Consider the following 26824-nt stretch of genomic DNA (forward strand, 5'->3'; position numbering starts at 1 on the left):
CCACGGCTGTGCCAACTGTGCGCCGTGCACTGCTCCTCGCGCATGCGCAGTATGGCCTTACCTCAGCTCCGCGAAATGGCTCGGCGACTCGCGTAGTGTTGCTTTCGCAACAAAACCTGTTTCGCCGTATTGCTTTTGTTCGGCAGGGTGCCGCACTTCCCCTCTTTCTTTTCTCCGCTGACTGAGGGAACGTCTGCATTCGGACTAGTGTTCCAAGGTGACGCGGCCCGTGTGCGGGGCGACAGCCTTCGGCGCTTGCAAGGTGCGGGTTGCTTGCATTCTTTAGTGCGCCTCTCTGTCCAGGTGGCATGTATTTTAAGGCGAAAGACTTTAATGACCTCATACTCGCGGCCATGACTGTCCGTCCTTTCGTTAAATCTGAAGTGAAAGTCATATGATCATTACTAGTCACAACTCACGACTAACTAGTCATGAACTCATCAACTATTTAGTCGTGACTAACGAGTCATTAATCAGTCATCAACAAATTCATCATGACAAGTTAGTCATTAACCAATCATGAATAGTTAGTCATTAACCATTCATGACAAGTTAGTCATGACCAACTAGTCATTAGACTAGTTAGTGGTGACTGGTTAGTCACGACTAGTTTGTCATTACCAATCATGACTAGTTATTTACCAACTAGTCATAACTAACTAGTCATTACGCAGTCATCGACTAATTAGTCATGAATGGTTAGTCATTAACAATCTTGACTAGTTAGTCATTAACCAGTCATTACTAGATAATCATTCACCAATTTTGAGTGGTTAGTCATTAATCAATCATGACTAATTAATCATGGCTCATGACTGATTAGTCAATAGTCAATAAGTTTATATTTTCCAGGTTCAACTGGAGGGTTTCCTGGCTAAAAGCTGCCTGGGCAGCTTGACTTTGCCTATGAAACCCGTACAAGCAGTAGCACGCGAGCGGCACAAGAAATTTTCCAAAACCAGTCACACATATAGTAGTAGATTAAATACAGAAAACACTCGAGATATATATACACTGACTCGAATAATGGAAAAAAAAGATGAGAACACTGAAATGGTCATAGACGTGTTGAAGGGAAACGTACATTAACACTCAACCAAACGTTCCAAAATCAAGAAGTGGAGGCATAGAATGACATTTGAACAAAATATTTCCGCAGCTCAGCTTCTTTATATCCCGTTGTATGTTGATATGTGCTTAAAACATGGGGCAGATTATAAGACAACATTTGTAATTTATAATCAGTGCGACAACGTGGTATGTTCCATGAGTTAGTACTTCTTGTATGCCTGTTAGCACGACGCGTGCCCAAAGATGATAGGGCCGAGTAAAAATTGGCAATTGATGCCGTGGAAAAATACATTTTTTGCAATAACTTAAAATATATATAAAAATCAACGCGAAGAATGTTATGTGCTTGGAAGGAGCATTTGGTGGTAGTCATGTTATCAATAATGGCGATTATTCGAACAATTTTCTTTTGCGATACTAAAAACTTATTTGTTATTTTTAGTCATTGTTGCCCATACTAACCTACAGTAGTTAAGGTGAGAAAAAATAATGCATAATAAATTTGTAATTTACATTTCAAAGGTAAGGTGTCACGGCATCGCGAAAGGGCCCCGCAAACAGAGGAGAGTTTTTTGCAGATGTGTGGGCATCCCAGTTTAAATGACACGAAAAATATATTCGAAGGATCTTGTGCTCTTCAACAATTTCTATTTGTTGCTTTTCAAAGTTGAGGATACAGTTGAGTGCTATCGGTTTGTTTCTAGCGCGAAATATTATAGCCTTGGACTTTGTAGGATTTATCTTTAATTTATTCATCATTGACCACCTAGGTAATTTATTGAGTGTGTCATTACATTTCACAACATTTTTAAGTGTGTCACGGCTCATGACTGATTAGTCATGACTGGCCAATAAAAGTCGCCCAATAGCTGCCTCGTGTATGCCGATGGCAAATTGCTTGGTAAGGCTTTCGCCTCGCGCAATTTAGGTCGTCAAAGTACCCCCTGAATTTTTTCTAGCGCTTTTGGAGTGTCCACAGCGCTTTCGTTCACGGAGACAACGACCGCGGCGAGACATGTCTTGTTGTTGACCTCAGTAAACATCTCGGCTGTTCCTCCTCTTCGTTTCCGTATGCGTTTCAAGCTTTTGGGGCAGCCAGCTATTACGCAGTAACAATAAATACGCAGATGCTGTCGTAAATCAGTGGTGCATGCAACAGAATAGGTTTTAGAGTAGCTGCAGCTTAAAGTTCGGAGCATCGTTCGTACGTCCTCGTCAGCTCTCATTTAACGCCGCATACGAAATAAATATCAATTAGCTTCCCTTCCTGTAGTTCGATGTGATTCCTAGAACTGGTTAAAAAAAGCGATGTAAATGCTACGTCAGGTACAGTAAGTTTCTAATACTGATATGAAATTGCAACTTTCTTTTTTGGTAATGGGCCGCATATTTCCGGAAATTCCGAAAAAAAAGCAAAAAACCAGCCCTGTTCGAAAGATAGTTTAGTTCAAGTGCAATAGGTACAGCTATAAAAATATGGATTTGTTAAACTTTTACCGAGTATTTAGAAGTTTAAGGCAAACAAAGGGGATTCAAGAAAATTGAACTTTTGAGGAATATGGCGCAGAAGACGGTTTGAAACAACAGTCGACCGCTGCTGAAGCAGCAGTTCTCCCTTCTCATCGCTCGAGTTTGCGAGAAGTTCTCGAAATATTTTCGAATATGAGTCAACAGAGCAGAAATTCAGCACTGCCAGCGCTCTGCCAGCCCAAGCACGTGCTAAGACGCTTCAAGCGGCAGGTAGTTCGGGCGGCTCCGTGTATTATACGCGCTTTCATTTTATTCAATATATGGAGCTACCACCTCTGAATTTGTTTTTGTTAAAGATGGGTTCATCAGCGCTATTCATTGTGTGCTTTTGCTCAGTTCTATTTTTGTCTACAAGATAAAAACCTTAATCATCCGAAGCAACTTACGATGATGAAGGAAACCCCGCCGCGGTGGCTCAGTGGTTACGGCGCTCGGCTGCTGACCCGAAAGACGCGGGTTCGATCCCGGCCGCGGCGGCCGAATTTCGATGGAGGCGAAATTCTAGAGGCTCGTGTGCTGTGCGATTTCAGTGCACCTGAAAGAACCCCAGGTGGTCGAAATTTCCGGAGCCCTTCACTACGGCGTCCCTCATAGCCTGAGTTGCTTTGGAACGTTAAACCCCAATAACCAAACCAAACCAAACCATGATGAAGGAAAGCCTGTCTGTGTATACGCCATAGTCATTTATTTTTGAGCTTGGGTCTTCCGGTTGCTTTTATCTAGTGCATTGTACTGTTTAGGGCTTATCATTAGCCTTTCAAAGAAAAGGCTACTTCCTGACCCATGAACCATTCCATCAGAATTCGCAATTCCACGCCGTAATATTAGCGCCTTTGTTACAGTTACCTGCGGCCACGGTTTGTTGCTGAATTCGATGCTTTCATGGCGCTACAATCGGAAAAAAAAATCAACTCCATTTCTGCCACTCACTGCTACTTGGCTGGACTGAAACTGAACGAAACAACTGGACATCTAAAAATGATGTACACGTACGCTGAGTTAAACCCAATTGCTGCTCTTGTAAGCGTGGCGCACAATTTCAGCCGCAAGAGAGCCGGAAAAGAGGTTCGTAATAGACTTGAACTGCGTTAGCGGCCTCGCTCCATTCTTATCAATTTAAAATAGGCTGAAATTGGACTGCTTTATATGAAGCACTTGTAATAGCTAAAACATGATCAGGAAAAAGATATCTTTAAAAATGAGCAAGTGGGCTTCACTATCGTGTGTTGAGCGAAATGATCCGTGAAGGTGTTGGAAAGGAAACGTCTAAATGTCTTTTACGCTGCGTTAATGAGTTTTCGAGCAGATTTACAAACGTTGGTGCTCTCATAGCAGATCACCAAATCTGCGGTTAGGCCTGGCTCGTGTCATAGTAAAAGTGCTCTAAACAAAAAAGTACGTATATACAATGGAATGTTGGGCAGTTCAGCTGCCTAATTATTCTTTACCTAGCTTCTGGAATTTTTGTTTTTTAGCGTTTTTAGTATTAGTGGTGAAGATGACCTATTTATCAGCGAATAGGGCTCGTTTTCGCTGAAATGGAGCACAATATGAGAGTGCAGTTTACAAGGGATTTGCTTTACCTTACAATATATATTCAGTTAACATAAAATTACTGCGCCAGCAATCACTCTCGTTCGTCAGATTTTGATTTATTAACCGGTATATATGCTAACCGGACATTTTTGTTTTTCGTCTGGCATCACTGATTTTCCAGTTAAGACTGCAGTTACTGCAACGAGCGACACACTATCGAGGGCATTCTTGACGGGTGCAAGATACGATTCGGCTGGCGTCTCATGAGAGAGCGTGGCGCTCATTTCGTGAACACTATCAGGCACACGTGACATAACGAGGGTTTCCTCGAAAAGCAGTGCACGTGATTGAGAACTGCACGGGGGGAATTAAGCGTCCTGGCGTTTATCCTACGCTATTAGAAAATGAGCAACAACGCTAACGATAAGAACTTAAGCCCGCTGCGAAGCAAAACGGCTTTTTTCAAAGCTTTTATTACTGCTTTAATAAAAGGTTAATCATAAGCCGAAATTATAAGTGAAATAATTTTCATGCGTCTGGTAGGTTTGATAGAGTGAAGCGTTAAAATGTTGATTTCGTTCTGAGCTGCTATTGGTGAGGGCAGTAACACAGCACCAATCATGCCGTGGGTCTTTGTCTAATCGTGGGCACGAAAACACACGCACAGAATATTAGCGATGATTCTGATAGTTAGCAGCCAAGAGCATGTTTGCATGCGTGATGGTTATCGTGGCCAATCGCGGTCAATGCACTCTTTTCCAGTCCGGCGTTCAAGAGAGACGCTATTAATTTTGTAAGGGATACAGCAATGAAATTTTTTCCTGGTTATGGTAATTTGTTTGCACTTACTAACGTTTGACAACATTTACCAGTAGTTGCACCAATTACTAATAGCACCTAAATAGTTGTCTACAATTATCTCGTCGCTTTCGGAGAGAACATTGTGATAAATTAAGCAATCGTCCGCAGAAAAACGAGTCTGCCAAGGACAAACGAACTTGAGGTCAATTAAATATATAAGAAAAAGAAGTGGCCCGAGGACTGAGCCCTGCGGCACTCCTGAAAGCACTGGAGGGACCGAGGAACTTGAACCAGAGATCTGCACGTACTGCTGCCGGTGTGATAAGTATGAATCAAGCCATTGCAGAATTTGTTTACTTTCTAAGATTTGCTTACGTTTAAGTGAAAGTTTACATTTGAGTACTCGGTTGAACACTTTTTCAAAATCCAGAAAAATGGCATCAGTATGATCTGCTGTATAAAGAGTTGAGAAGAAATCGTTGGTACTGTGTGATACCTGTGTCGTAGTCGATAACCCACGGCGAAAACCATGTTGGAACTCAGATAAGAAGTTGTTTTTCTCCAAGAACGTTGTGATGTTCTTAGAAATAAAGTGTTCCATTACTTTACCTGTAGTGCACAGCAAGCTTATTGGTGTGTAATTTGCGACGCGGGGCCTATTACCAGATTTATGGACTGGGACAACTTTAGCCAGTTTCCAATCACTGGGGATCTTGCCTTTACGCAGACTAGCATTGAAAATAATAAAGAGGTATTTCGCGCACCATTCCGCGTAGCTGTAAAGAAACGCATTCGGAATATCATGTGACCCAGATGATTTCTTTATATGCAGGTGAAGAAGAGCGGAGAAAATGCCTGTTTCACTTTTAGTGAGATCGGGTACACGAAAATTGCCTGACCTGAAATCATTTGTGCGGTCATCACCCACCAAAAACACACACACACACACACACACACACACACACACACACACACACACACACACACACACACACACACACACACACACACACACACGCACACACACACGCACACACACACGCACGCACGCACGCACGCACACTGTTTAATTGTTACATGGGCGAGAGAGAGTTAGTGAAGAGGGGAGTGCTCCAGAAGCCACCTTACGTAACTGCCTGTAAAGTATGCACTGTTGCAATACGAGCTTTAATGTAGTGAACCTCATAACATTACGCACGGGCGCGCTGCGCAGAAACAACAGAAAACGCACTCCGCTACGAATTCCGGGAGGCGGCAAAGCATTTATAATCGTAATTTTTTTTACGTTGATCAGATAATCATATCTTTTATTGAGTAACCTCTAAGAGATTTGCCAGCGTAACGGGTTGATGAGGCACCTTGCTAACCTTGTACGAAACCTAAAACATAGAACGTAACAAGGTCATATTTGTATATATATGTTTATGTGATTCAAAACATTTACTTTTTTTTCGCAGTTCCAATTCATCGACGCAGCTTTGGGGAAGTTCCTTGACTCCCTGTTGCCGCTGTCTCTCGTCCTTTCGCATACCTGCGAATAAACCGTCCTCAGAGGGCGGCTTTGCGGAATAAGGTTTTCTGAGTCCATAAGATTTTCTTCGCATTTCGGCAGAACTGTGGACAAGGCTTCGTCTCCATAAGTGAGCAAAGTTACCGTGTTGCCCAGCGGCGTTGGCATGACCTCTTCGTTCATTGTGGTTCGCATATCAAGCCCATTTCAGGAAGTGTGTGGTATGATGTCATCCCTTGCACAAATAAGCTAAATCAAAATGTCACTAACGTGAGGAGTTGGCTTGTTGTTCCGAGAAGTTTTGGCGGCGTCCACCAAGATAAGGTAGTTTCCTCTCCAGTTTGGATCCTCGTTTTGCGGAACCTTGCTGCTACACTCATTATGGACACTTCACTCGTAATTATTATGCACCCAAAATTTTAATTCTCTTCATGATTCTGTCTTTTCAGTTTCTTAGCTGTCACAATTAAAGCATTTTCTAAAAACTCCTGTGTCGATAACTTAAACTGTTTCTTTTTTCTAGTTTTTGTATTAAGGTTTATTTGCTTGTTCTGTCACGCCTGTATTGCAATATCTTCGTGATTCACCGACTGACAAGTACTGAGCTACAACCCTTTACCGCTTGCGGAGACCTGTCTTAAAAATTTAAACATGTTTTCTGGAAAATAAAGTTGTTTATTATTATCATTATTAAATGATGGTTACTCCTTGGCATCAGCAGTAGACATGACCGCATCCCTGGCAGGAAGCAACGCGGGCTGCTCGATACGCGGCTCGGTACTCAGTGTTGTTCCTCTGTGCAGGTCGGCCTGGTTGTTCTATTGTTGGGTTTGGTATTAGCATTCTTTATCTTTGTATTTCGTCTAGAGCTCTGGCGTATGTCCAATATGCGGTGTACCATATGATTGCCCATGCATTATAGATAGTCCGCTTCATGAAAAGAGAGTCCTCAGTCTCCTCGTTAATCTACGCTACGTTTCTTGTGACTTGTGTTTGGTCCGTACACTGGTGGGACTTCCCCAGGGGCGTCTTCTAGCGTATTACCACAAGCCTGCCTCCTCTGCTACGAACGCCCGTCGGCGTCAGTATTCTCATGCCTTATTATTAAGCTGGCTTGCATTAAATATTCTCGTATGAACGTTCAGTTATCCACCACTGAAAGCCGAAAGGAGAGCAGAGAGTGTATGATGCTCATGATTTCTTTGAAGCTTTGCCCCACTGGTGCTGAATACAGGTGAGCATTTACTTTGGCACATAACAAAAAACATTAGAGGTACAAAAATTGCAGATTACCAGGAGGAAGACTGGCTAACTCGGCAGCCATTAAAAAACGAAGCACTTAACGTTGTCACCGGATGGTTCATGTGCCCCTATTCATTGCAAATATTCGGTTTGCGGCATGGCGACTGGATTATCGTTCTTGTTAAGGTTGCCATATCTAGCTTCAAAGCCTTCGACTTTTCAGGTTGTTGTGTTGTTTTTTACTTCGTAGTTAGGCATCTTGGCAGTATTTATGCCAGTTGCACGAACGAGAAGGTGGCGAAGAAAGAGAAGGCTGGAGGGAGACAGGCAGCCCTGAGAAGTTCCCTTCAGCGCTTATAGAGGCTCCGCAGAAACGTTTCATCAATTCGTGCCTGCAAGGATGCTGGATGGCGCTCATTTCCTGGAGTGTCGCCACCATCTCAAACTTTGCAGTTAAGAGCGTTCCGAGCCAACTAGAACCCGTCTAGCTGTCTTCAGGGGCCGATAAGGACGGCCCAGGGCTGCAGCATTTGGGTCTACGGCTGCTGCACAAAACAACCGCTTCACCACCGTTCAGCTCTGAGCAGGTGAGGAACAGCTTTCATTTTAAAGTCGAGCAGAGCAGGTGAGGAACAGCTGTCATTTTAACGTCCAGCAACCTCAGCAACTGCGTGCTTGACGACGTCCTAAAATTGCCTTGTTAACGTTTCCATTATTTCCACTTAGATAAGCCTAAATCGCTTGAAAACCGCAGTATTCATCATCTTCAGCCTAACTACGCGCGAGAGAAAGAGTACACCGCACGAACGCTTCAATGCAAATTTTTTTTTCACTCTCTCACCTTAACTTCTCTATACGCGGCGCCAAGGCAGGTTACAATGAATTTGTCATTTTGGTTTGTGTGTTCTTCGACGCGCAATAGATTTATATCATGCTCTTCCTTTGTAAAGCGAAGGAAAGTACGCATTTCACAAGCCAGTTAGTTGTGCAGGAGGGATTAAACTACAAATTAGTGCGAACGACACTTAGCGCTTCTCATGTTCAGTGCACTATGCGAGAGTGTTGCAGGCGTGACCGGCCGCGGCGATAGCGTAGTGCCCTCGTGCAGTGGCGAGCGAAGCTGATCTGTTCGAGCAGCCACGGGTTGGAAACCTAGTCGCGGTAATACTTATTTTATTTCTGCAGGCATTCGAGAGGTTTTAAACAGACGCCACCTGTTTCAGAACTGCTAGTGAAGTAGTGCTTGCGCACTTCCGGCGGCGGAACCGGTTTCTAGCAGTCCAGAGAGGAGGCGTTTCGCCGCTTCCACCGTGCTAGCGGGAGGTGCCCACTGCAGACCAGGGAACAATATGGCAGCGCCCAGGGAGCCCTTTTTGGAAAGGTATTATTGATTCTGCCGGTCTCTGCGCAGGGGGAAGTGCCTTCGCGAACTGCTCTCCCTTGACTCGGCGATGGGGCGCTTCAAGTCGACTGTGACCGGTTCTCCCGAGGCCGACTACGACGAAGGCTTGCATACGGACGCAGTGGGCGAATTCCTACTCGGTGCCTGTTTGCGCCCACCCCCAAAGACTGAGCCCGACAGCTCCGACGACCAGCAACTGCCGCAGGAGTCCACCCCTGGGTAAATATCGTCATCGACTGTCAGGTGGCCGTGGGTGAAACGGCATCAACGAGTAGCTTAGGGCATTCTCAAATGTCGGCTCCTCAGATAAAGTTTTAGCCAGTCACAAGCCGGATAATTGTGATCGGCCACACGCGACAAGGCATTGGGATCAGCATATCACCGGCTGTTGTCAAGATATGCTTTCGAATCGGTCGAGAACCGAGAGTAGCTGTACCTGACAGCGCTCATCCTGTCTCAGGCCTTATTCAGCCATAGTCAATAAAAAAGAAATGAACAAGTGTTCCCTGGTCTTTAGCAGACTTGCTCGCAATCATCAGTTCGTGACTGCCAGTAAAATGCCGTTCCGCGAAAATCCTCCATTCAGAACCGCGCAGCCCTTTTACTGGTCAGGCAAAAGCAACGGCAGCTGGCTATTGTTGAGACTTCGTACCTGAACGAAGAACAGAACAGAAAAATTTTGCCGTCAAAATAGATTTCCTTGCAATATTTTTGGCTATGAACTTCTAGTGAGAACCGTACGTACCCTTCAATTCTGGACAAAAGCATTTTTGAGCGGGAAACCGTCTATGAACGCAATATTTTCCTATAAAGTAAGATTTCACTCTAACAATCAATATATCCGCAGATCACCCCATGGCAGTCTTGTATTTGTTCTATTAACGTTTTGCTACCGTCAAAAGCATTCCCCATTGGTTTTATATGGCAGTCCTAACTGTTCAATGCATTTGGTGCAAACGCTTTAAAAGAAAGATCTTACTACACGTGAGAAGAATGTGCCATTACCTTCCATAATTCCGTACAAGTATTGTAGAATTTTCAGCTTTCAAAATTTTTGTCCGAGATTGGTGGGGTGATTTTTGTAGTAACTACAAAATTTTATGCGGTATTTACTGTGCTACCCCTTGTCATAGCGACCGAAGTACAGAAAAATTCTACATTACCATAAAAAAAAGTTTCGCTATACAACAAAACAAAAAAAAAACATTTCGTCGTATTTTGAACTTGATTATGAATCTTTTTTTTCGACTGGCAGTGGCCTAGTGTACCATTAATGAGGATGGCGTTCATACCCAAAAATTCTGGACAAAAGCATTTTAAACTGGAAAGTGTTCATGAACGCATTTTTTTCATATAATTCTAGATTTTACTGCTATTGACCTTTTTGCAATCGTCAGATGCCTTCTTCATTGGTTTTCTATGCCAGACCTAACTGCTGGATGCCAGCGATGGAAAATAATTAAAAAATATACATTGCTACTCATTGGAAGAACCAATTATTACCTTCAAAATTTACTTAAGAGTGCCTTACATCCAGTATTCAAAATTTTTGTCCAAGAATGGTGAACACATCCACTCGCGACAATGTGACGAAAGTGAGCTTTAGTTAGAGATTACGGGCGACATTTCGGGTATTTTCCTTGAAAACAGACATTCCTCTCCAGGCGAGAATCATGGGAGTAACCAGGAGGCAGCCACAGCAAAGGGAGCCAGATTATTGACGGAAATTTTAATAAACATCTAGCAGAAGTCAGGCAGATCTCTCGCCCGCGAGAAAGAGCCACACATTTCTATTTCTAAGGAACAAAGCTCATTCCTACTCCTCATCGCCCGGAAGGATGTAAAAGAGGAAAGGGGCAAAATGGAAGGATAAGTCGATTTACTGAGATTTACGAAAGTAGCAACCTGTTTGAAATTTTGTCTCAATTTTCGCAGAAGTGGGTTTAAGGTAAAGGTTAATGAAATACACGATAAAGTCACTTGATAGAGTGTCTCTCCCCTCCCTTCAAAGCAGTAACTTCCCCGATCTAGGGTGCATCTTCCGTTCTTCAATCGCCTCCACAGCAGAATGCATGGCTACTTTGTGTAAACTTAGCACCGATATAGCAAAACTTGGCTTTAAACGGAGATCCAGGAAATGCGGCACATGCAATGAAAGATGAAATAGTTTAAGTATGTTGCACCGAGTGGTCGAGCTAGAGTTATTCGGGCTTTTACTATAGTTTTGCTGTTTCGGGAGGCCACCATCTTATTAACCACATTCAAATTAGCCTGGATGTTGAGTTTGGTCCAAATCTGAGGGGTAAATTTCAGGAGTCGGGATGGTCGAAATTGTGGTGGTAGGGTGGATCAATGTTTGTAAAGACAAAGGAAGGGAAACCGTCGGGAAGGGAAAGGGAAACCGTCGCATAGGCCGTAGTCAAAGCATGCTTCGGTATCTGGCTTAATGCTGTCTGTATGAATCGCTGAGTCCGAAGGGAATTTAAAGGTCAGAACCCAAACTGTAGTTTCTGTATTGAGTAGTGCTATCGCTCTAAATGAATAAAGCGTCAGGAGAAATTCAAATGGGTGTGCTTATTGCGAGAACACTAGAGATGAGGTTGAGAAGCCTGCAAACTCGTGTACACAATTATTAATACCTGAAAAGTGCCTGATACATCGAAGATGCCAAATCAAAGAAATTCGATCACCGAATCAAATAAAACGCTTTGCTGCTAGGCACTGACGCACTGTATCTTAGAAACGTTTATGAGAAATAAGGATCCCACGCAATAGATCCATACTTTAGAAGTAGGCGTACAAGCTGTCCATGTGGTTTCATCTTACGATTTCATGGGGCACTCTTAAATTTTCTTCGCAGAAAACAGAGCTTAAAGAATGCTTTAGAGGAATTTTAATAATGAGCTCACCTTGGATGAGGTTATTTTTAGCTGTTAAACAAGTATTTCGCACTCGAGAGTGAATGAGCATGCTGATCTCGAAAGTGGTAGGAGTGACCAACAGGATTTTTTTCTTGCGAATGGCATGGAGGCTGTTTTCTGATAGTGAATTAGCATCGCCTGCCGTTCGCACAAACCCCGAAGTTTACAGAGGTTTGAACTAAGCTCTGGCTTTAGGCATCTTTAACGTCAATGTATATTAGAAAACAGTCGGCAAGTAGTTCTATAAGAACACAATCTTCCACGTTATCATCAATGCGATTTACAAATAATGCAAAAAAGGGGGTGCGAACGGCGACCCCTGCTTAACACCGGATAAGACACGATACTCAGCATCATTGACACGTATGTATACTAAAAATACCGGATGCAATTTTCCAGATAGAACTACAGCCAAATAACCAGATTTCCAAAATTTCGTGCTTCTCGGAGGCTACTTATATATAATATGTGCTGTACAAGATCGAACACTTTGGATAAAGACAAAAATGTCATCATTACACGATTATCTATAGCTAAAGCAAACTCGTCAATAACAGCAGTAGTTGCGGGATCGCCCACACATTTGTGTGGAAGCCATACCGATATTTAACAACGAACTTCATTGATTCATGGTGACTGGATATGGGGTGAGGTATTACATGTTACAAACGTTTACAGTTCATGTTAAGGAAACAGATCTGTAATCATCAACATTCAATCTGTCCTCTGATATAAACACCAGAACTACTTCAGCCGTTAGCCAGTCTTTATCAAGGGAGCTTTGATGAAGTGATGCCGTAAAGATAGCATAAAGAAAATTTGACAGCAGGTCGGCGCATCTCTTCAGACAAGCATTTGGTGTTCCGTCTGCATCAGATTATTCCTTTTCTGTAATGTTAGTAGGATGCAAAGTATGCCTTCACAACTGATAGCAAGATCAGGTATCGAGGATTTGACTACCGGCTAACCTAAATTTACAGGTGGCATGTGCACCGCGTCGGGCCTAGTGAAAGCTTTGCGAAAAGTACTGGTGAGTTCATTGACAATGCTATTAAGCTACAGCTTCCGTGACGATTGTTGTTTCATTATTTGACATTTTTTAGCCTTATAAGCAGCACCAAAACCTACGAAGGGAGTCCTTCGGGAAGGTAATAAAAGTCTACCTATAAAATTGCATTGCTTGCATTAGCAAGCTTAGTCAGCGATTCCTATTTAAGTGCGGCCACTTCTGTGGCAAACTTGATTCATTTCTTCCTGTGTTGTGCAATGCGCCGTTTCGAATGAATTATGTCACGACTAAACCATGGGTTGTGATGTTTTGTGTCCGTGTGATGCACAGAAACGAGAAACTAAGTGTTTTGCGGATGAATAAACTAGGGTCTTTAAGGGGTACAGACACAGAAGTTTTTTAGTGTCCCTTTTTTTTCTACCTTGCAAGAAGCATACGAGGCTTGTGAAAATGAGCTTAAAACACGAGTGCGCAAAGTTAATCTTTAATTACAAAGGATTTTGTACTAAGAGTGTACTGAAGAGTACTGTGTACTGAGAGTACTGAAGTGCACCTTGACGTCATGGTCGACCTGCTAACCTACACTGCAACAATACTGATGACGTCGGCGTCACCAGCAAGCACGGTTGTTCCTGTGAACAATCACACGGTTTGATGGCGGCATAACTAGTGCAAGTACACCTTCACATCACGTGATGTGGGTGAAAATTAACGAGCGCCTCCTCTGACATTAAAAATCATATTAAAGCATGTTCTATCTCCACGCCTGCGACTGAAACTTGCTGGGAGGCATCTGCTTATGAAAATGAAGCAAATCATATCGTTTGTTTGCGTTCGACGATCTCAGTGCACCCCTGTAAAGTTACACCAAGCATACAAGATGTCCGCAGCATTATAAAAAAAAGTGAAACCTGTCAAAGATAGAGTCATCGTCTGCTTTAGTAAAATTATCTAAGGCTTGAACGGAACGTTTGTGATTCTTGCTATCAACTTGTAGCCTTTCGTGCAGAAGCTCCTGATGAGCCATTCTATCTGTGGTACTGACTTTGTAACCCTCAAAAACTTTTGGCTTCTATGAACTAGAGATCTAGAGCAGACTGTGTTGCTGCTGTGACACGCGTTGGTAAACTTACGGCCTGTTTCAGGACCTGACAAAACGAGCAGTCGAGATGAGGAGGTGTACTACCGTTGTCAGCAGGTCGCACAATGACGGGCGCATTTAAGTCAATGCCTGATTATCCCATTTTCTCTGGTTTCGCATCTATCTCGTCGCGTCCACATGCCCCATTCCACAGCAAAAAGACAACTATGCCGGCTCAGAGGCACGACCACTCTTACCTTTCTGGACCCTGCGGCTGAGACCAACTATCACTTCGCAGACATGGACACTGCTCTTTATTTTGCTTTAAGTATTTTATTATTTTCACATTTTTATTTTGTTTCTCACAAGGAGCTCTGTTAACCGAGTCGACGGGATGCTTAAAAATCCATCATGTGATGAAGGACAGAGACTGCGATGATGAAATTGTTAAGTTGTTTCGAAATCTAACAAGTAAAAAAAAATTGGAATGTTGACAGCGCACTGAGAATGCTGCAGCTTTGTAAATCACCACCTGACTTGTATTAAATTGTATTCCCACGCCTTTGATGGCAACAAAAGAAGTTCTTCGGTGGTCGAGGGTAGCGCACCCCGCTCACGATTCAAGGTGCACCGGCTCGAGTTCCGGCGCGGCCGTTTTTGTTTCCAGCACAATTGTTTTTCTTTCTTCAGAGGTACCACGTAATGGCGGTGGAATGACGTCACGACCCTGTAGACCAATGAGGAACTCTGTACTGACGTCATCACTGTGGTTCTAGGTGATCGTTTTGTGGAGTGTTTTAATTACCCGCTCTAGGTGATGTGGTTGTGAGGTCACGGCCACCTTGATCAGTCACGATTATCTCGACACGCGAAGCACGGTGGTTTCTTTGCTTAACGCGACCCTTTACGCTGTCGCGATAAAAGCCACCTTCGTACATGAAATACCACACGGCAACGTGCCGTTTGGTCCTGTATACAGAGGTTTTTTCATTGCCTTCGCTTAAAGCACGGCCGCATCACGAGGCTCTTTGGACCGAGGGTTTGAGGTAATACTGTTACTACCGCGAAGTACAAAAACTGAAAGAGGATTACGATAGTCGTTATTCCGAAGTTTGGGCGCAGCTCTTCACGCATTTTAGTTGTGCCACCCTTCGGGATCTTCCCGTGGCATCCACATTCCAGCTGTCCATCGTCCGCTTTCGCCGTGGCAGGTGGCGCTTCGCTTTGTTTTTACCTGTTACATGTCAGGTGACATAGTGACCTGTGATGTGTCAGGTGACGGGTTACGCCTACTACGCCGACGCATAGTGGTATGGCAGGAGGCGAGTCACCCTGCTCGCTACCCTATGGGATCTTCCCATGGCAGCCGCCTTCCTGGTGGCGTTTCTCTCTTCTGCTTCGATAACCGGCTATGTCGACTACTACGCCGACGCCGACGATTACGACGAGGAAACCAGGAACGGGCTCAGAAGAGCTGCGCTCTAAAACCTACAAGCAACAGAGATTAGCAAGATATGGCTTGCCCAATAAAAAGCTCAGTCCTCTTAATAATTGCTGCTTTCCTTCTAGCCTTTAACGTACAGCCTTTGTCAAAAGTTTGGAGCCCAGGGGGTTTTCTTTTGAGCCACGCTGTGTTGGTCTTAATGAATCTCTAGCGCTTCAAATTTCCTGAATATGAGAAGATTTCTGGCACTGCCTCCTGCAATAAGTAAAACTTCCACGAATGCTCCTGGAGTCCCAATATAAAGCTTAGAAGTGAACCCCTTGGGCTCTAAAGTTTTGACAAAGACTGTACATTGTTCACTCTCAAACATGTGTTAAGCACATTGCTGGGAAATTACTGTACGGCTTTCCCAATCGCACGAAACGAACTTTTTAGCACAGGGCAAAGGCAGAGGAAACCGGCAAATAATGCAGTAACAAAGGAAGAGCATCAGGAAGAGCTTCAAGTTTATTCGTATGTAGTCAAGTTCTCGGCGACGGGATCGCGTGAAGAACATTACCTTTTCCATGCTGCTTATGAAATTATTCGTTTCATCGTCACTATGGCTACACTCCAATGGTAAAATTTTGACTAAACCAGCTACGCCGACAATGAAGCTTAAAAAATATTGAACTCCGAGCAACCAGATTCGTTTAAATCCTTCCAAACAGCCTGCGCTATATCACATGCACTAAAAGTTCAGAAACAATGAGAAAATTAACTTAGCAACCCATAATACCAGATTTATTGATGCTGGCGACTTCAGTGGGGTATCGAAGTATCGACGATAGAGTATCGAGTAACTGTATGGGAAATAAACTTTGGTTCGCATCTCGTATCAGTATCGAAGATACTTTGTTCAGTTATCGTGCCGAGCCCCGCCATCTCCCACGGTTGTCAGGTGGCAAAGGGGAGAGAGAGGAGGATTCTCTTCTCCGCTTTCAGAAGAGAGGGAAATGCAAGTGGAAGAGGGAAGACGAAGAGAGGGCGACAGGAGAGAGATTGAGTTTGGGAAAAGGGAGAGACGGAAATAACTCTTTCCTTTTCGCGCGCTAGCACTAGGTGCGTCAGAAACGAAAAACCCGTTTTGTGTCCTGGTTTAACGTGGTGGTGGCCTGGTGATGGCGAAAAACCGGTTTAGCGAGAGCTGCACAATGCCAGCTGCAGCCTAGTGGAAACGAGGCAAGCAACTTTCGCGGCAGCTAAAGCCAGGTGGAAAACCGCGTCGCGCTACCTGCCGCTTACATTGCCTGTAAAACCGTGAAAGGCAACCTATGTGAAGGGTCCACACGTATTGTGCTAGCACACCTGCGTCGCTTGTATTTTACCGAAGTAAATCGGTGGTTATTTTTTCTTCTATTTATCACCTCTCTCGAAATGTCCGTTGCAGCCACGATCCGATTCCAGGACAATATGCTTAATAGCCTTTTCGCCGTAGCCACTAAACGGTGTTAGAGGTTGGTTTAGACGAGTAAAACACGGATGAAGACAAGAAGTCGATTTATGCACGACTGCTGCTTCTACATCTTCATCGCTTTCTTCTGAAAGTCTTTTCCCGTGCGCTGCTCCGGGAGTGAGCTCACCGTTCAGCTCAAAACGGATATAAGGCAAAGGTAACAGAATCAGGATGGCAATCGACATCAATTCAAATGGCAGGCTGATTTAGAAGCAGCATTTGACGCGAGCCTTCCGGCTCAGCCATCCATAGCATCCCTGATGTTGACAGACGCGCAAGTGCGGATACAGTAATGGGATACTTGTAGCAGTGTAAATTGCGACTGGTCACAGAAAGTACCGCGCGCGGGACTTAAGTGGCTTTACAACTTTACAAGTAGTCCTTACAACTATGTATATCGTGCACAGCAGCTGAAAGTACCCGGGATTTTAAAAAACTCGAAGCGGCCTAGACTGTGGAACCAATTGGTTGCTGTTGGGAGTCGCATTACCTGGTACACATTTTTGTTTTTCCTCTGAAATCTAATATTCAGTAAAAATTGATTAGCCAGCTTTTCATATATCTATATTGTTATCGGGAATAAAGTGTCAATGCGTAAATGGTAGATCACCCTGAGAAACAGCCGGCTTGAAGGTATACACAAAATTCCCTCGTCTTTATATCTACATTAAAGTCCCCACCCTCCCTGCCACCCTGGCAGGTGGCAGCGTTTCTGGTACAACGTTGTCAACGCCAAAGCATGCAGCGCACATCTGCCACTACCGCCACGTAGGTTAAAGCACGATTGAGGTGTCCACTGTTCCTAGAGGGTAGTTATGCGCCTTCCCTCTGGTTCAGGTGTCCACCTAGATGTATGATGCAGATAATGCGCATTTCCTTTCCTCAAAAACCAATTTACAAATTTACCCTCTGCTTTCCAACCCCCCGCTCTAATGGTTTCGCAGTTGTGGGAGACAGATACTGCGCATTTCGTTTCCTCAGAAAAATACCGAAGACACTTTGGAAATTCTAAAGTGTGCTTGGCGAAAGCCTTGTGGTCAACCCACTGCCGCTTCCCGAACTGCTTGGCGCGGAATCAATGGGCCACTTCGGAGCAATGCCTCTCACTCACTCGACTGCAACAAGACGTGTGGCGAAGGAGCGGCGGTGTAGCTGCCACCGCCGACGCGCGCGCGCTCGTTCTACCGCTACTGTGTGACGTCAGGGTTGCTGTGCACAGCTGCGCCCCCCACTGGCGCGCCGGTTGCTAAGGAGGGGAGGAGGTAGCGCTTTTAATTTTTGCCTTTGCAAACTCCCGCTCCATTGCTTTCGCACCTTAAAGGGTGTCCACTGCTTGTTACGACAGACAACGGCGACGGCGACGCCGCGAAATGCGGAAACGGGCGCCAAAGAGCTGAAGTCTAAAAATATACTGCAGACAAGGCTACACTGCTCAACAGAATTCAGTTGGTTTCACTGGGCTAGGGCACTCAGTCTTTTTTCAAATCTCACTTACTTTTAGCAAGAACGCCCGGTGTAACCCCTAGGAAGAAGCGCACTCAAACTATGCGGCATCGCTAAAGAGCGGACGCTAGTCCCTCCAGCAATACTATGAATTAAAAGTGATGTCGTACCAATACAAAATTTACAGGTTAATAGAAATAGATCTCGTTGTAATGCAAGTGTTACAAACTTATTTTAATTTGTCACCCCGTCTTTCCTGACTCTTTGTAGCTCGTCGTTGTCGGCTCCGCAGCAGCAGCAGCTCCTTGACGACACTGAGGCAACCAGTCCATCCTTTGTTTCTCCTTCAACCGAGCACTTTGACTCGGTGCCAGCCATGGATGAAGCCAATGCCACTGGATGGGGTCTTGTAGAACCGGTGCTGCGGGTCGCAGAGCCGCTGCGTCAGCTTCCTTCGGCAGCCAGCAGCCACTGGGGGTTGCGAACAAGGTGCTGCTTCAGGCATTTACTCTGCAGGCGCTGCAGGTGGCGAAGGCTGACACCGGGGGCAACGCTTCCTTCTTCCAACAGGAGGCCTCAAAGAGGATATTCCAGGTAAGACGACGTTTACGTTCTCAGGCAATGTAGGATGCCTTGATGTACGCGCATTTTGGCTTTCAGGGTGAGGACACCCTTTGCACCACCCCGCGCGGCCGTTTCCCCCTCGCAGCGGCATGCTGGGGCCCACTCGACGATCGCTTACAGTGCGCTATTCGTGTGGCGTGGTTTGTATGGGGTTGCGCGGTGACTGCAATAATGCCACTGAACTGGAAATGGCACTAACTACATTGTTGTTTCACTCATGGCACTAAATTCTGGCACATGTGAGTGCGTATTATGCATGGTGTAGTCACTGTAACGGCCACACGGCAACCGAAAAGTAAAGACGGACTGCTGTATTCCCCAGTCACTGGCTGCACTGAAAAAGGGCAGCGGTTAATTGGTGTTCCTTCGTAGTGGTAATTTATGGTGCCATGGTCGCCGAATTCATGGAATTATGCTGCATTTGTTGTTCGAAAGTACGGAGTCTCTACATGGGCCTAATTAATTCATTCGGGTATGCCAGCAGCGCAGAGGATGACCTGCCTAATATAACTATTCCTGCATAGCTAAACACCCGCTTTTTCAACATTCTTCGAGATCTCTTCGTCTTATTACTGCACGATATGTGAAGAATTCCACAGAGTAATGGCAAATTTCTCTTCCAAACGGTCCTTCGCCACATTGCTCTGAGGTGTACAGCTGTGACATGTCTGAAGCCTATTGGTCATACTTTCTGAACTGCTTGTTCCGCAAAAGAATCATGCAGACGGTTTAGTTTCCCTCTGAACGGTGTTTACTGCATGTAGATTGATGATACGATGAGCGGATATTTTTCTGATTCGTAGTTGCTAGGTAGCTAAGTCCAGTGCTAAGTCGAGGACAAATTTAACTGACACATTTATTTTTCCCTATTAAAAATTCAAGAAAAGAGTGATTAAAAGCGACCGATTCCAAAGTAACCTCACCAAATCAGCCTTTGGTACCCACTTCTTTTCAACCCCATTATTCCTGCCAAGCTAAACTAAAAAAGGGGAGTGGGTGCAACGCGGGCCGCTGTCTTCGCTTCGGTGGAACCGTCTGCTCCAGTTTCCAAAAGACGCTGGCTTGTCGCTTCACTCAGTAGTAGTCGGACAAGGCAATAGGTCTCCCATTAAGGTATGGGTCTGGGCTAGATGGAAAACCGCGTTTGACCTAAAGGGCGCGGAAAGACACGGATGATTCAACAGGACAGACAAGCTGTCATCTCCGCAGCTGTCATCAAGGGAGGCAAAAAAAGTAAACTCTAGGACCTGCCTGCCCAAAAACATGCATGACAAATTTTACTGATGTGCAGTGGAGTGGAGAAAAAAGGCTCCTTTCGTTGGCGTCACACAGTTGCGACTTCTTTGCTTACTGATGTACAGAATGTAGTTACGCTGCCAGGATATTCGCAATGAGCTGGCTCTAAGTAGAGGGGTGGGAGTTTAGAATGCCTTCGTGACATAAAGATAAATAAACTGAACAAAATGCCTGACAAGAGCTCACACACATGCTTATCAGCGATAGCACGCCTAACTCATATGGGCGCCTTACTGGGAAACGTATTTGCCGTCAGGTTCTGTAGGAAGCGCTCCTCTACTTTAGATGTTGGATGGCAAGTTTTAATCCTTAGCTCTCCTTGGCGCAATAAACTACAGCCCGATGGCAGCCTTCCCGGCCTACGTCATTGGCGCACGTGCTAGTGGTCTGGACCAAACATGCGACTTCTGGCAGCATGGTGCCGAAGCTTCGATGTGAACTGAGGCTGCTGCACAATGATCCGTCTCCAGTCGGGAGAAGATAAGCAGCGGGGAACGCTATGAACATGCAATTCCGAGGCGAAAGTATATGCAGATTCGCCCATTGGGACATGCTTCTTTGCTTGAAGTGAGCTCGTGTTGTGAGCGTGATGCAGCTGCCGGAGATGAGGCTGTAAGAGGCCGTTGTGTTCCCGGCTGTTCGGCTCACTCTAGAAAAAGGCAGTGGCTATTATGCTTTGCTCGGGGAAGCGTGCGGACAAAAAAGTGGCAATCACGGGTCAGGTGAGACAGCTGTAAACCAATAGAACACAAAAGTACGCGAGGCAAGGCATACTTGCCTCGCATTCTAGAAAAAATTCCAGAAAAAATTTGCTTGGGGCGGAATTATGGTCCACAACTTTAACGTTTCATCCTCGTAAGCTTCTTGCACTTCGCGGCGAACGAGAAGCTGTTTGAATGGCAGTCTTTGGCGAATATGAAAATGTAGCTCCAAGCAAGCAATCCTATTTGTTTCTAAAGCAATGAAATGTAAAGCATTCGGGTAAACAGATTCCACTGGAGTGTGCAACGCGCGTTGTGAGAATGTAACGACTGTTACATTCTCTCAAGGAGCCGAGTTTCGAGGCAGATTAGCTGCGAAAGAAGATGTATTTTTGCGTAACTAACTTTGATTCACTTTTTAAACAATCTATGGCACCACCCTGTCTTGGGAGGACAAAAAATTTGCGGAATTTCACGCGGTAGAGGTAGTTTTCTGTTCGAAACTGCCCGCTACCGCATTGCTCCCAATGTAGCCGAACGGAGGAGTGGGACCCAACTTGCCTCCGTCGAGAGCGGTGTCCTCACCATGGAGGAAAAAAAAAAGCTGAGGAGGGAGCGCGATGCCACGCGGCCAGCCTTCGCAAGCCAAGTGCTCGTGAAGCTACTCTGTCCCAGTTTTTCGCTCTCCCAGTCAGCTCTTTTTGTTTTGGTTCTGGTATGTTTTAGTGGGCGCGTCTTCGCGGCCCGTGGAGCGGGGCGTCTACAGCAAGAAGGTTGTTCTACAGTCAGTTTGCCGCGCTAGTCCCCGCATGCGCGCGCGCAGCGGTGCTAGATTTTACCGCACGCTATCACGTGACGTGATCACAGGGGGACCGACTCTCCCCTTTTTACTATATTTTTAATTATTAAGACTAGGCTGCAAGGCTGACGCCAGATGCTCCCTCCTCAGTTTTTTTTCCTCCATGGTCCTCACCCTGAAAGCGGCGCTGGCCATCGAGGCACCCAGAGGCAACGTGAAGCAGCATTTTTCTTTTAAAAATCATTTCACGATGCGCATAAGCTGCCCTCAGCAAGCCGACGAGATATTCTTCAGCCAATGCTTTGTTGTTTATAACATCCGAATTTTATGGCGATCGCTGGTGAAAGCACCCGGTATTTTCTTCCATCAACTAATTGTTTTGGATTCTCACAAAAATTATCCAGGTACTAAAATGTGTTGATTGGTAGGAAACCTAAAAAAAATTTCAGGCGCTACTGCCTCCTTCACGAATGCGCATGTTATGAAGTCATTCTTTTTTATCACATCATAACTGTTGTATATTTTGGAAAACGGTGCAAGGCAACAACTTCGTGAAGTCCAGCTTGTGAAAAAAAAACCTTGCCGTCGCAAATCAACCATATTGTGAGCATACTACAACTTTATTTAAAAACAGAAGATGAAATTAGATCTGCTTTATGAAAAAGTCAGGGGGCACTTTGACTCTCTAAAGTGCGTAGAGGCGAAAGCGTTTTCCGCACCACTTTCGCTGCTTCTGTGGCACTGGTGGCATCACGTATAATTGAGTACTAATTGCTAAGTGATGACGAATCACTAATTAATGGTTAATTACTTATTAATGCCTGAATACTAATTAACTACCCACCGCGGTGGCTAAGTGGTTATGGTGCTCGGCTGCTGACCCGAAATACGCGGGCTCGATCCCGGCCGCCGCGACTGAATTTCTTTGGAGGAGAAATTCTAGAGGCCCGTGTACTGTGCGATGTCAGTGCAGTTAAAGAACCCCAGGTGGTCGAAATTTCCGGAGCCCTCCACTACGGCGTCTGTCATAGCCTTAGTCGCTTTGGGGCGTTAAACCCCATAAAACCTAAAACCAAACTAATTAACTGCTAATTAATGACGCTTAAGCTTCGCCTTTAGGAGTGGAACGCGATAGCGTGTTGTAGCGCTGCCAGGGAGTCCACGGAACGCCACCACCTGTTCGGCGCGATGCCTTGCCCTTTGAACGCAACGCTTTTTGAGGAAAGGAAATGGCGCAGTAATTGTGTGTCCTCTCGGTGGAAACCTGAACCGCACCGTAGAGGAAGGGAGGAAGTGGGAGTGAAAGAAGACAGAGAGGGCCCGTAATGAAGAAAATGAAAATTGTATTTGAAGGAAATCACGCATTAACTGTCTCACATATCTCGGTGAACGCCCGTCAAAATTCAGGGGGGGGGGGGGGGACTTTTTTCGACCTAAAGTGTGGTCACTGATGAGTGGTTAAGATGTTAAGCTTCGCCTCTAAGGGTGGAACGCGCGACAGCGTCTAGCAACGCTGCCAGGCAGTTCATAGAACACCATCGCCCATTCGGTTCTACGCGTCGCTCGTCGGTAAATTGGTTTTTGAGGAAAGGAAATTTATCTGTCTCTCATATCTCGGTTGACACCTAAACCTCGCCGGAAGGGAAGGGAGAAGGATGAGAGTGAGCGAAGACACCGTATTCTCTAGACGCGCCTTTGTTCATTCCAAACCATCGAGCTGGCATGGCGCAGTGGTTAGCTTGCTCGTCTCGCACGCCGAAGACCGGGGTTCGATTCCCGAGCTCGACCAATATCCTACTCGGTTTTATTTATTTATATGGCCTGACTTGAAAAGTTAATTAGGCTGATTGGGTAATTAAGCAATTATGAAGCTCAGTCCCACTTACTTGGAGCATCACTATACGATCCCTTCAATTGGTTGCATGGTTACTAGCCAAAGTACAATTGGCCCCGTTTGAAATTCGAAATTCGCGCACTGTGACGTCACGACCGTTTCGGCCAATTGAAAAGCGTGACATTTCTGTCGACAACTGCAGCATACAACGATGAGACATTAAAGGCTTTCGCCTTAATTAAGGGTTAATGCCTTTTATGTATGAATTATGTAGGCACATGGTAAATATGAATAACACAGGCAGCCTGACAGAAAACATTTCGTCCCGCTTCAAAAGGGTTAGTGAACCCTAACACGTAACCATTTCATGTGCCAGTTATGGTTGGTCTACAAACGCTGTAGTCTAGGCGTTCGAGCGTACTTGTAAATTTAAATTTCCATTACACAACCTACCCTTCTTACCGAAGAACGTGTTTTGTTTAGGTGAGGTAAAAAACAGCTTTATTTATTCGTTTTCTTTTATTCCCTCTTTCTCAGCGACGACATGAACTGAGGATGTTATGACATGCTGCTAGTGTTAGCGGGCTGCTTTGCTCGTGCGGTTGCCAACTTTCTAGGTTAGAGGGTCGCTTCAAGCTGCACCGTAGGTAGCTTTTTTCCCGCTCTCATCACATGTGACTGTCGACCTTTTGTGACACGTGGTTGAAGTAAACTGAAACTGCTGCGGTACGCGTCCGGATACCGTTGCATAATCTTCGCACATACAATCCCCAATTGGGCATTGCTCACCCTGCTGCCACTCAGGCTACTTCTGAGTGGTGGAATACAGCGTAGATGATTTCGCTCACATACTACGATCTCTGCAATGATCTTGCTTTGAAACACTGTCTTATGCGTCATAAAATATACGTGATAGTATCATACGACGACGAAAACGAGACTAGAAGACGCTATGCACGCAGACGGGAGACAGTCAGTGCCAGCAAGAGTGGCGGCACAACGAACAGCTCTCGCTTTTAAACATCATTCTGTTGGCACCTCATATAGCAGCGATGGCATAGGCGACGCAAAGAAAGGCGAGGCCGTCGGTCGTCGCCAAGCAAGGGTTCATTTCTCCTTGTGGCGTACGTCACGGTCCCTTCACAGACTGACGAAATAGACAATACACTTCTCGTCTATAAACCTGCATCAACCATCCCTTGTTAAAGGAGAAAACGTGTTGGCTATGACGAGGTATAAATCCTGAGGAGTAAAAACCTTTGGTGAGAGAGGATTTATGAAAGCTCGCTGTTCGTTGGTATGCTCAATGCGACAGGCCTTCTAAATGACAGGCGGAGTACTTTGCAAGCTTTTCTAGATTCCAGTGAGACAATGAATGCCCACTCTATCCTGTCAACCGTTTCTCACAGTCACACACTTGAGAGAAATGGACAATATTTAACAACTTGTTACTACGCCGCTCTTCAAAGCTCCACTTCTAGGAAAATATCATTCACTGATCGCATTCCTGCTCCGCTAGGAACGCAAATATGATCAGTGAAGGGAGAAATGTGCTTGTAGGCCATTAATTACAGTTGCCTTAATACTCACTTTCTCACAAGCCCCTGCTTTGCGAGTAATTTTTTTTTTCGTTTTGATTCACGGAGGAAGGTAAAAAGGGAGTAATTACTCACAGCCATCCGCCCAAGCGCAGCCATATGTGTACGAAGGAAAGCTATGCAGCTTTCTTACAACAAGTGAAGAAAAGGAAGGCGAAAATTTGATAGCGCGCCTCTATAGACGCCACCTGAAGGCGGTGGTAAGCAGTTGACGCATGGGTAAGGGAGCCTCAGGTTTGGAGCATGATTTACCTGACTGCAAAACAGCATCCGGATGTGAAATATGGGCGTGAATATGTATCATCCGCAAATAAGAATTTCTCTTCTGATTCACCTTGTTATTGTGGCTGACCCGAGATAATTTCATTAATCGTCCATCGCCCATGAGCGGTTGCCGGACAGTGCCCTACGGGATGGGGTCTTGTAGGAGATAAGCTCTGAGCAGGAAGCTTTACATGCCATAGTCGCGAGTGGGTCAATGGATCGGCTTGAGAGGGACTAAACGATGCGCCTTGCCCTGCTGAAAAAAGTTGTATGATGCAATAAACTCATGCAGTTCATCATACAAATATCATACAAATATCATAGACTTATCATACCAATCATAAAAAATTATCATTCAATGTCATACATTTCTGTAAAATCATACACTCATCATAGAGATGTCATAGAATATCATACGAATGGTATGATATATCATATGGATTGTATGATATTCTATGATGATTGATCTGTGAGGTTATTGCATCATACAATTTTTTTTCAGCATGGTGGAGCTGACTAACACATTGTTTTATGACCAAATGAGCATTGCCATGGTTTAAGGACAGAACCAGTGCCGCATCAGATGCTTTGCCACAAAGTGCCTTGGTAGCTTCGAGAGCACTAGCAATGAGTATTTTAATACGAGTAGACACAGCTTCTCTTGCTCGACGCCGTTTAGAGCACCCTTAAGGAAAAAAATATTTGTAGACAGCCTGCATGAGTACAGTTTGGTTTACTGGAAACACCACTGTGATGTCTTCCATGCGCCAGCCAATGGAGTCGAAATAAAGAAACCAAAGCGGGCGCACGTGCTCCGAAACAGCATGTGCTCGTGGGTCGTAAAGGGGTCCAGCCGTCCGAAAGTGTGGCTACTGAACGGGTTGTAAAGCAGGCGCACAGAGTGCCATAAAGAAGCCAGTGTCTGCACACTGCCGGGCTATTCGTGCCAGCTGTGTAGGCTCCGACTACACGGATAAGCTCAGGAAAACGTCAGGATTGCAGGTCTTGCGATGGGCAGGCGGTGAAGGGTTACGGGTTCGCTGTAAGGTCGGGTAAGCTCACAGCAGCGCTAGTTTACCTGGCGTTCTTAAGTCAAAGGACGAGTAGAGCGCCTGTGTGTAGACTCCTCCGACGTCTACTTCGGAACATCAGAGGTTAGAACGGACGGCGCAGCACAGAATCACTTTCCCACTTGTTTGAATCATAAATCGTTCTCGATATGG

At 45.1% G+C, this 26824-nt stretch overlaps 1 protein-coding gene across 5 annotated transcripts in view; it reads left to right on the top strand.

The window, feature by feature from the left end:
- The window catches only part of LOC149354695 (uncharacterized), a 137318-nt gene that overhangs the window by 110218 nt on the left and 276 nt on the right, over nt 1-26824 (top strand). For 3 of the 5 annotated variants that reach the window (XM_089583489.1, XM_089583490.1, XM_089583485.1), the window contains exons 2-3: nt 9102-9311; nt 18756-19079. In XM_089583489.1, coding sequence (XP_089439615.1) covers nt 9142-9311; nt 18756-19079 — 494 coding nt within the window. In that variant the 5' untranslated portion in view covers nt 9102-9141. Of the gene's footprint in view, nt 1-8143; nt 8278-9101; nt 9312-18755; nt 19080-26824 lie in introns of all 5 variants that reach the window. The other 2 variants (XM_089583487.1, XM_089583486.1) reach the window with 1 other exon arrangement.

The sequence above is a fragment of the Amblyomma mixtum genome, chromosome 3 (assembly GCF_055824585.1).
Source record: "Amblyomma mixtum isolate Tamu chromosome 3, ASM5582458v1, whole genome shotgun sequence".
In the NCBI taxonomy this organism is placed as follows: domain Eukaryota; kingdom Metazoa; phylum Arthropoda; class Arachnida; order Ixodida; family Ixodidae; genus Amblyomma; species Amblyomma mixtum.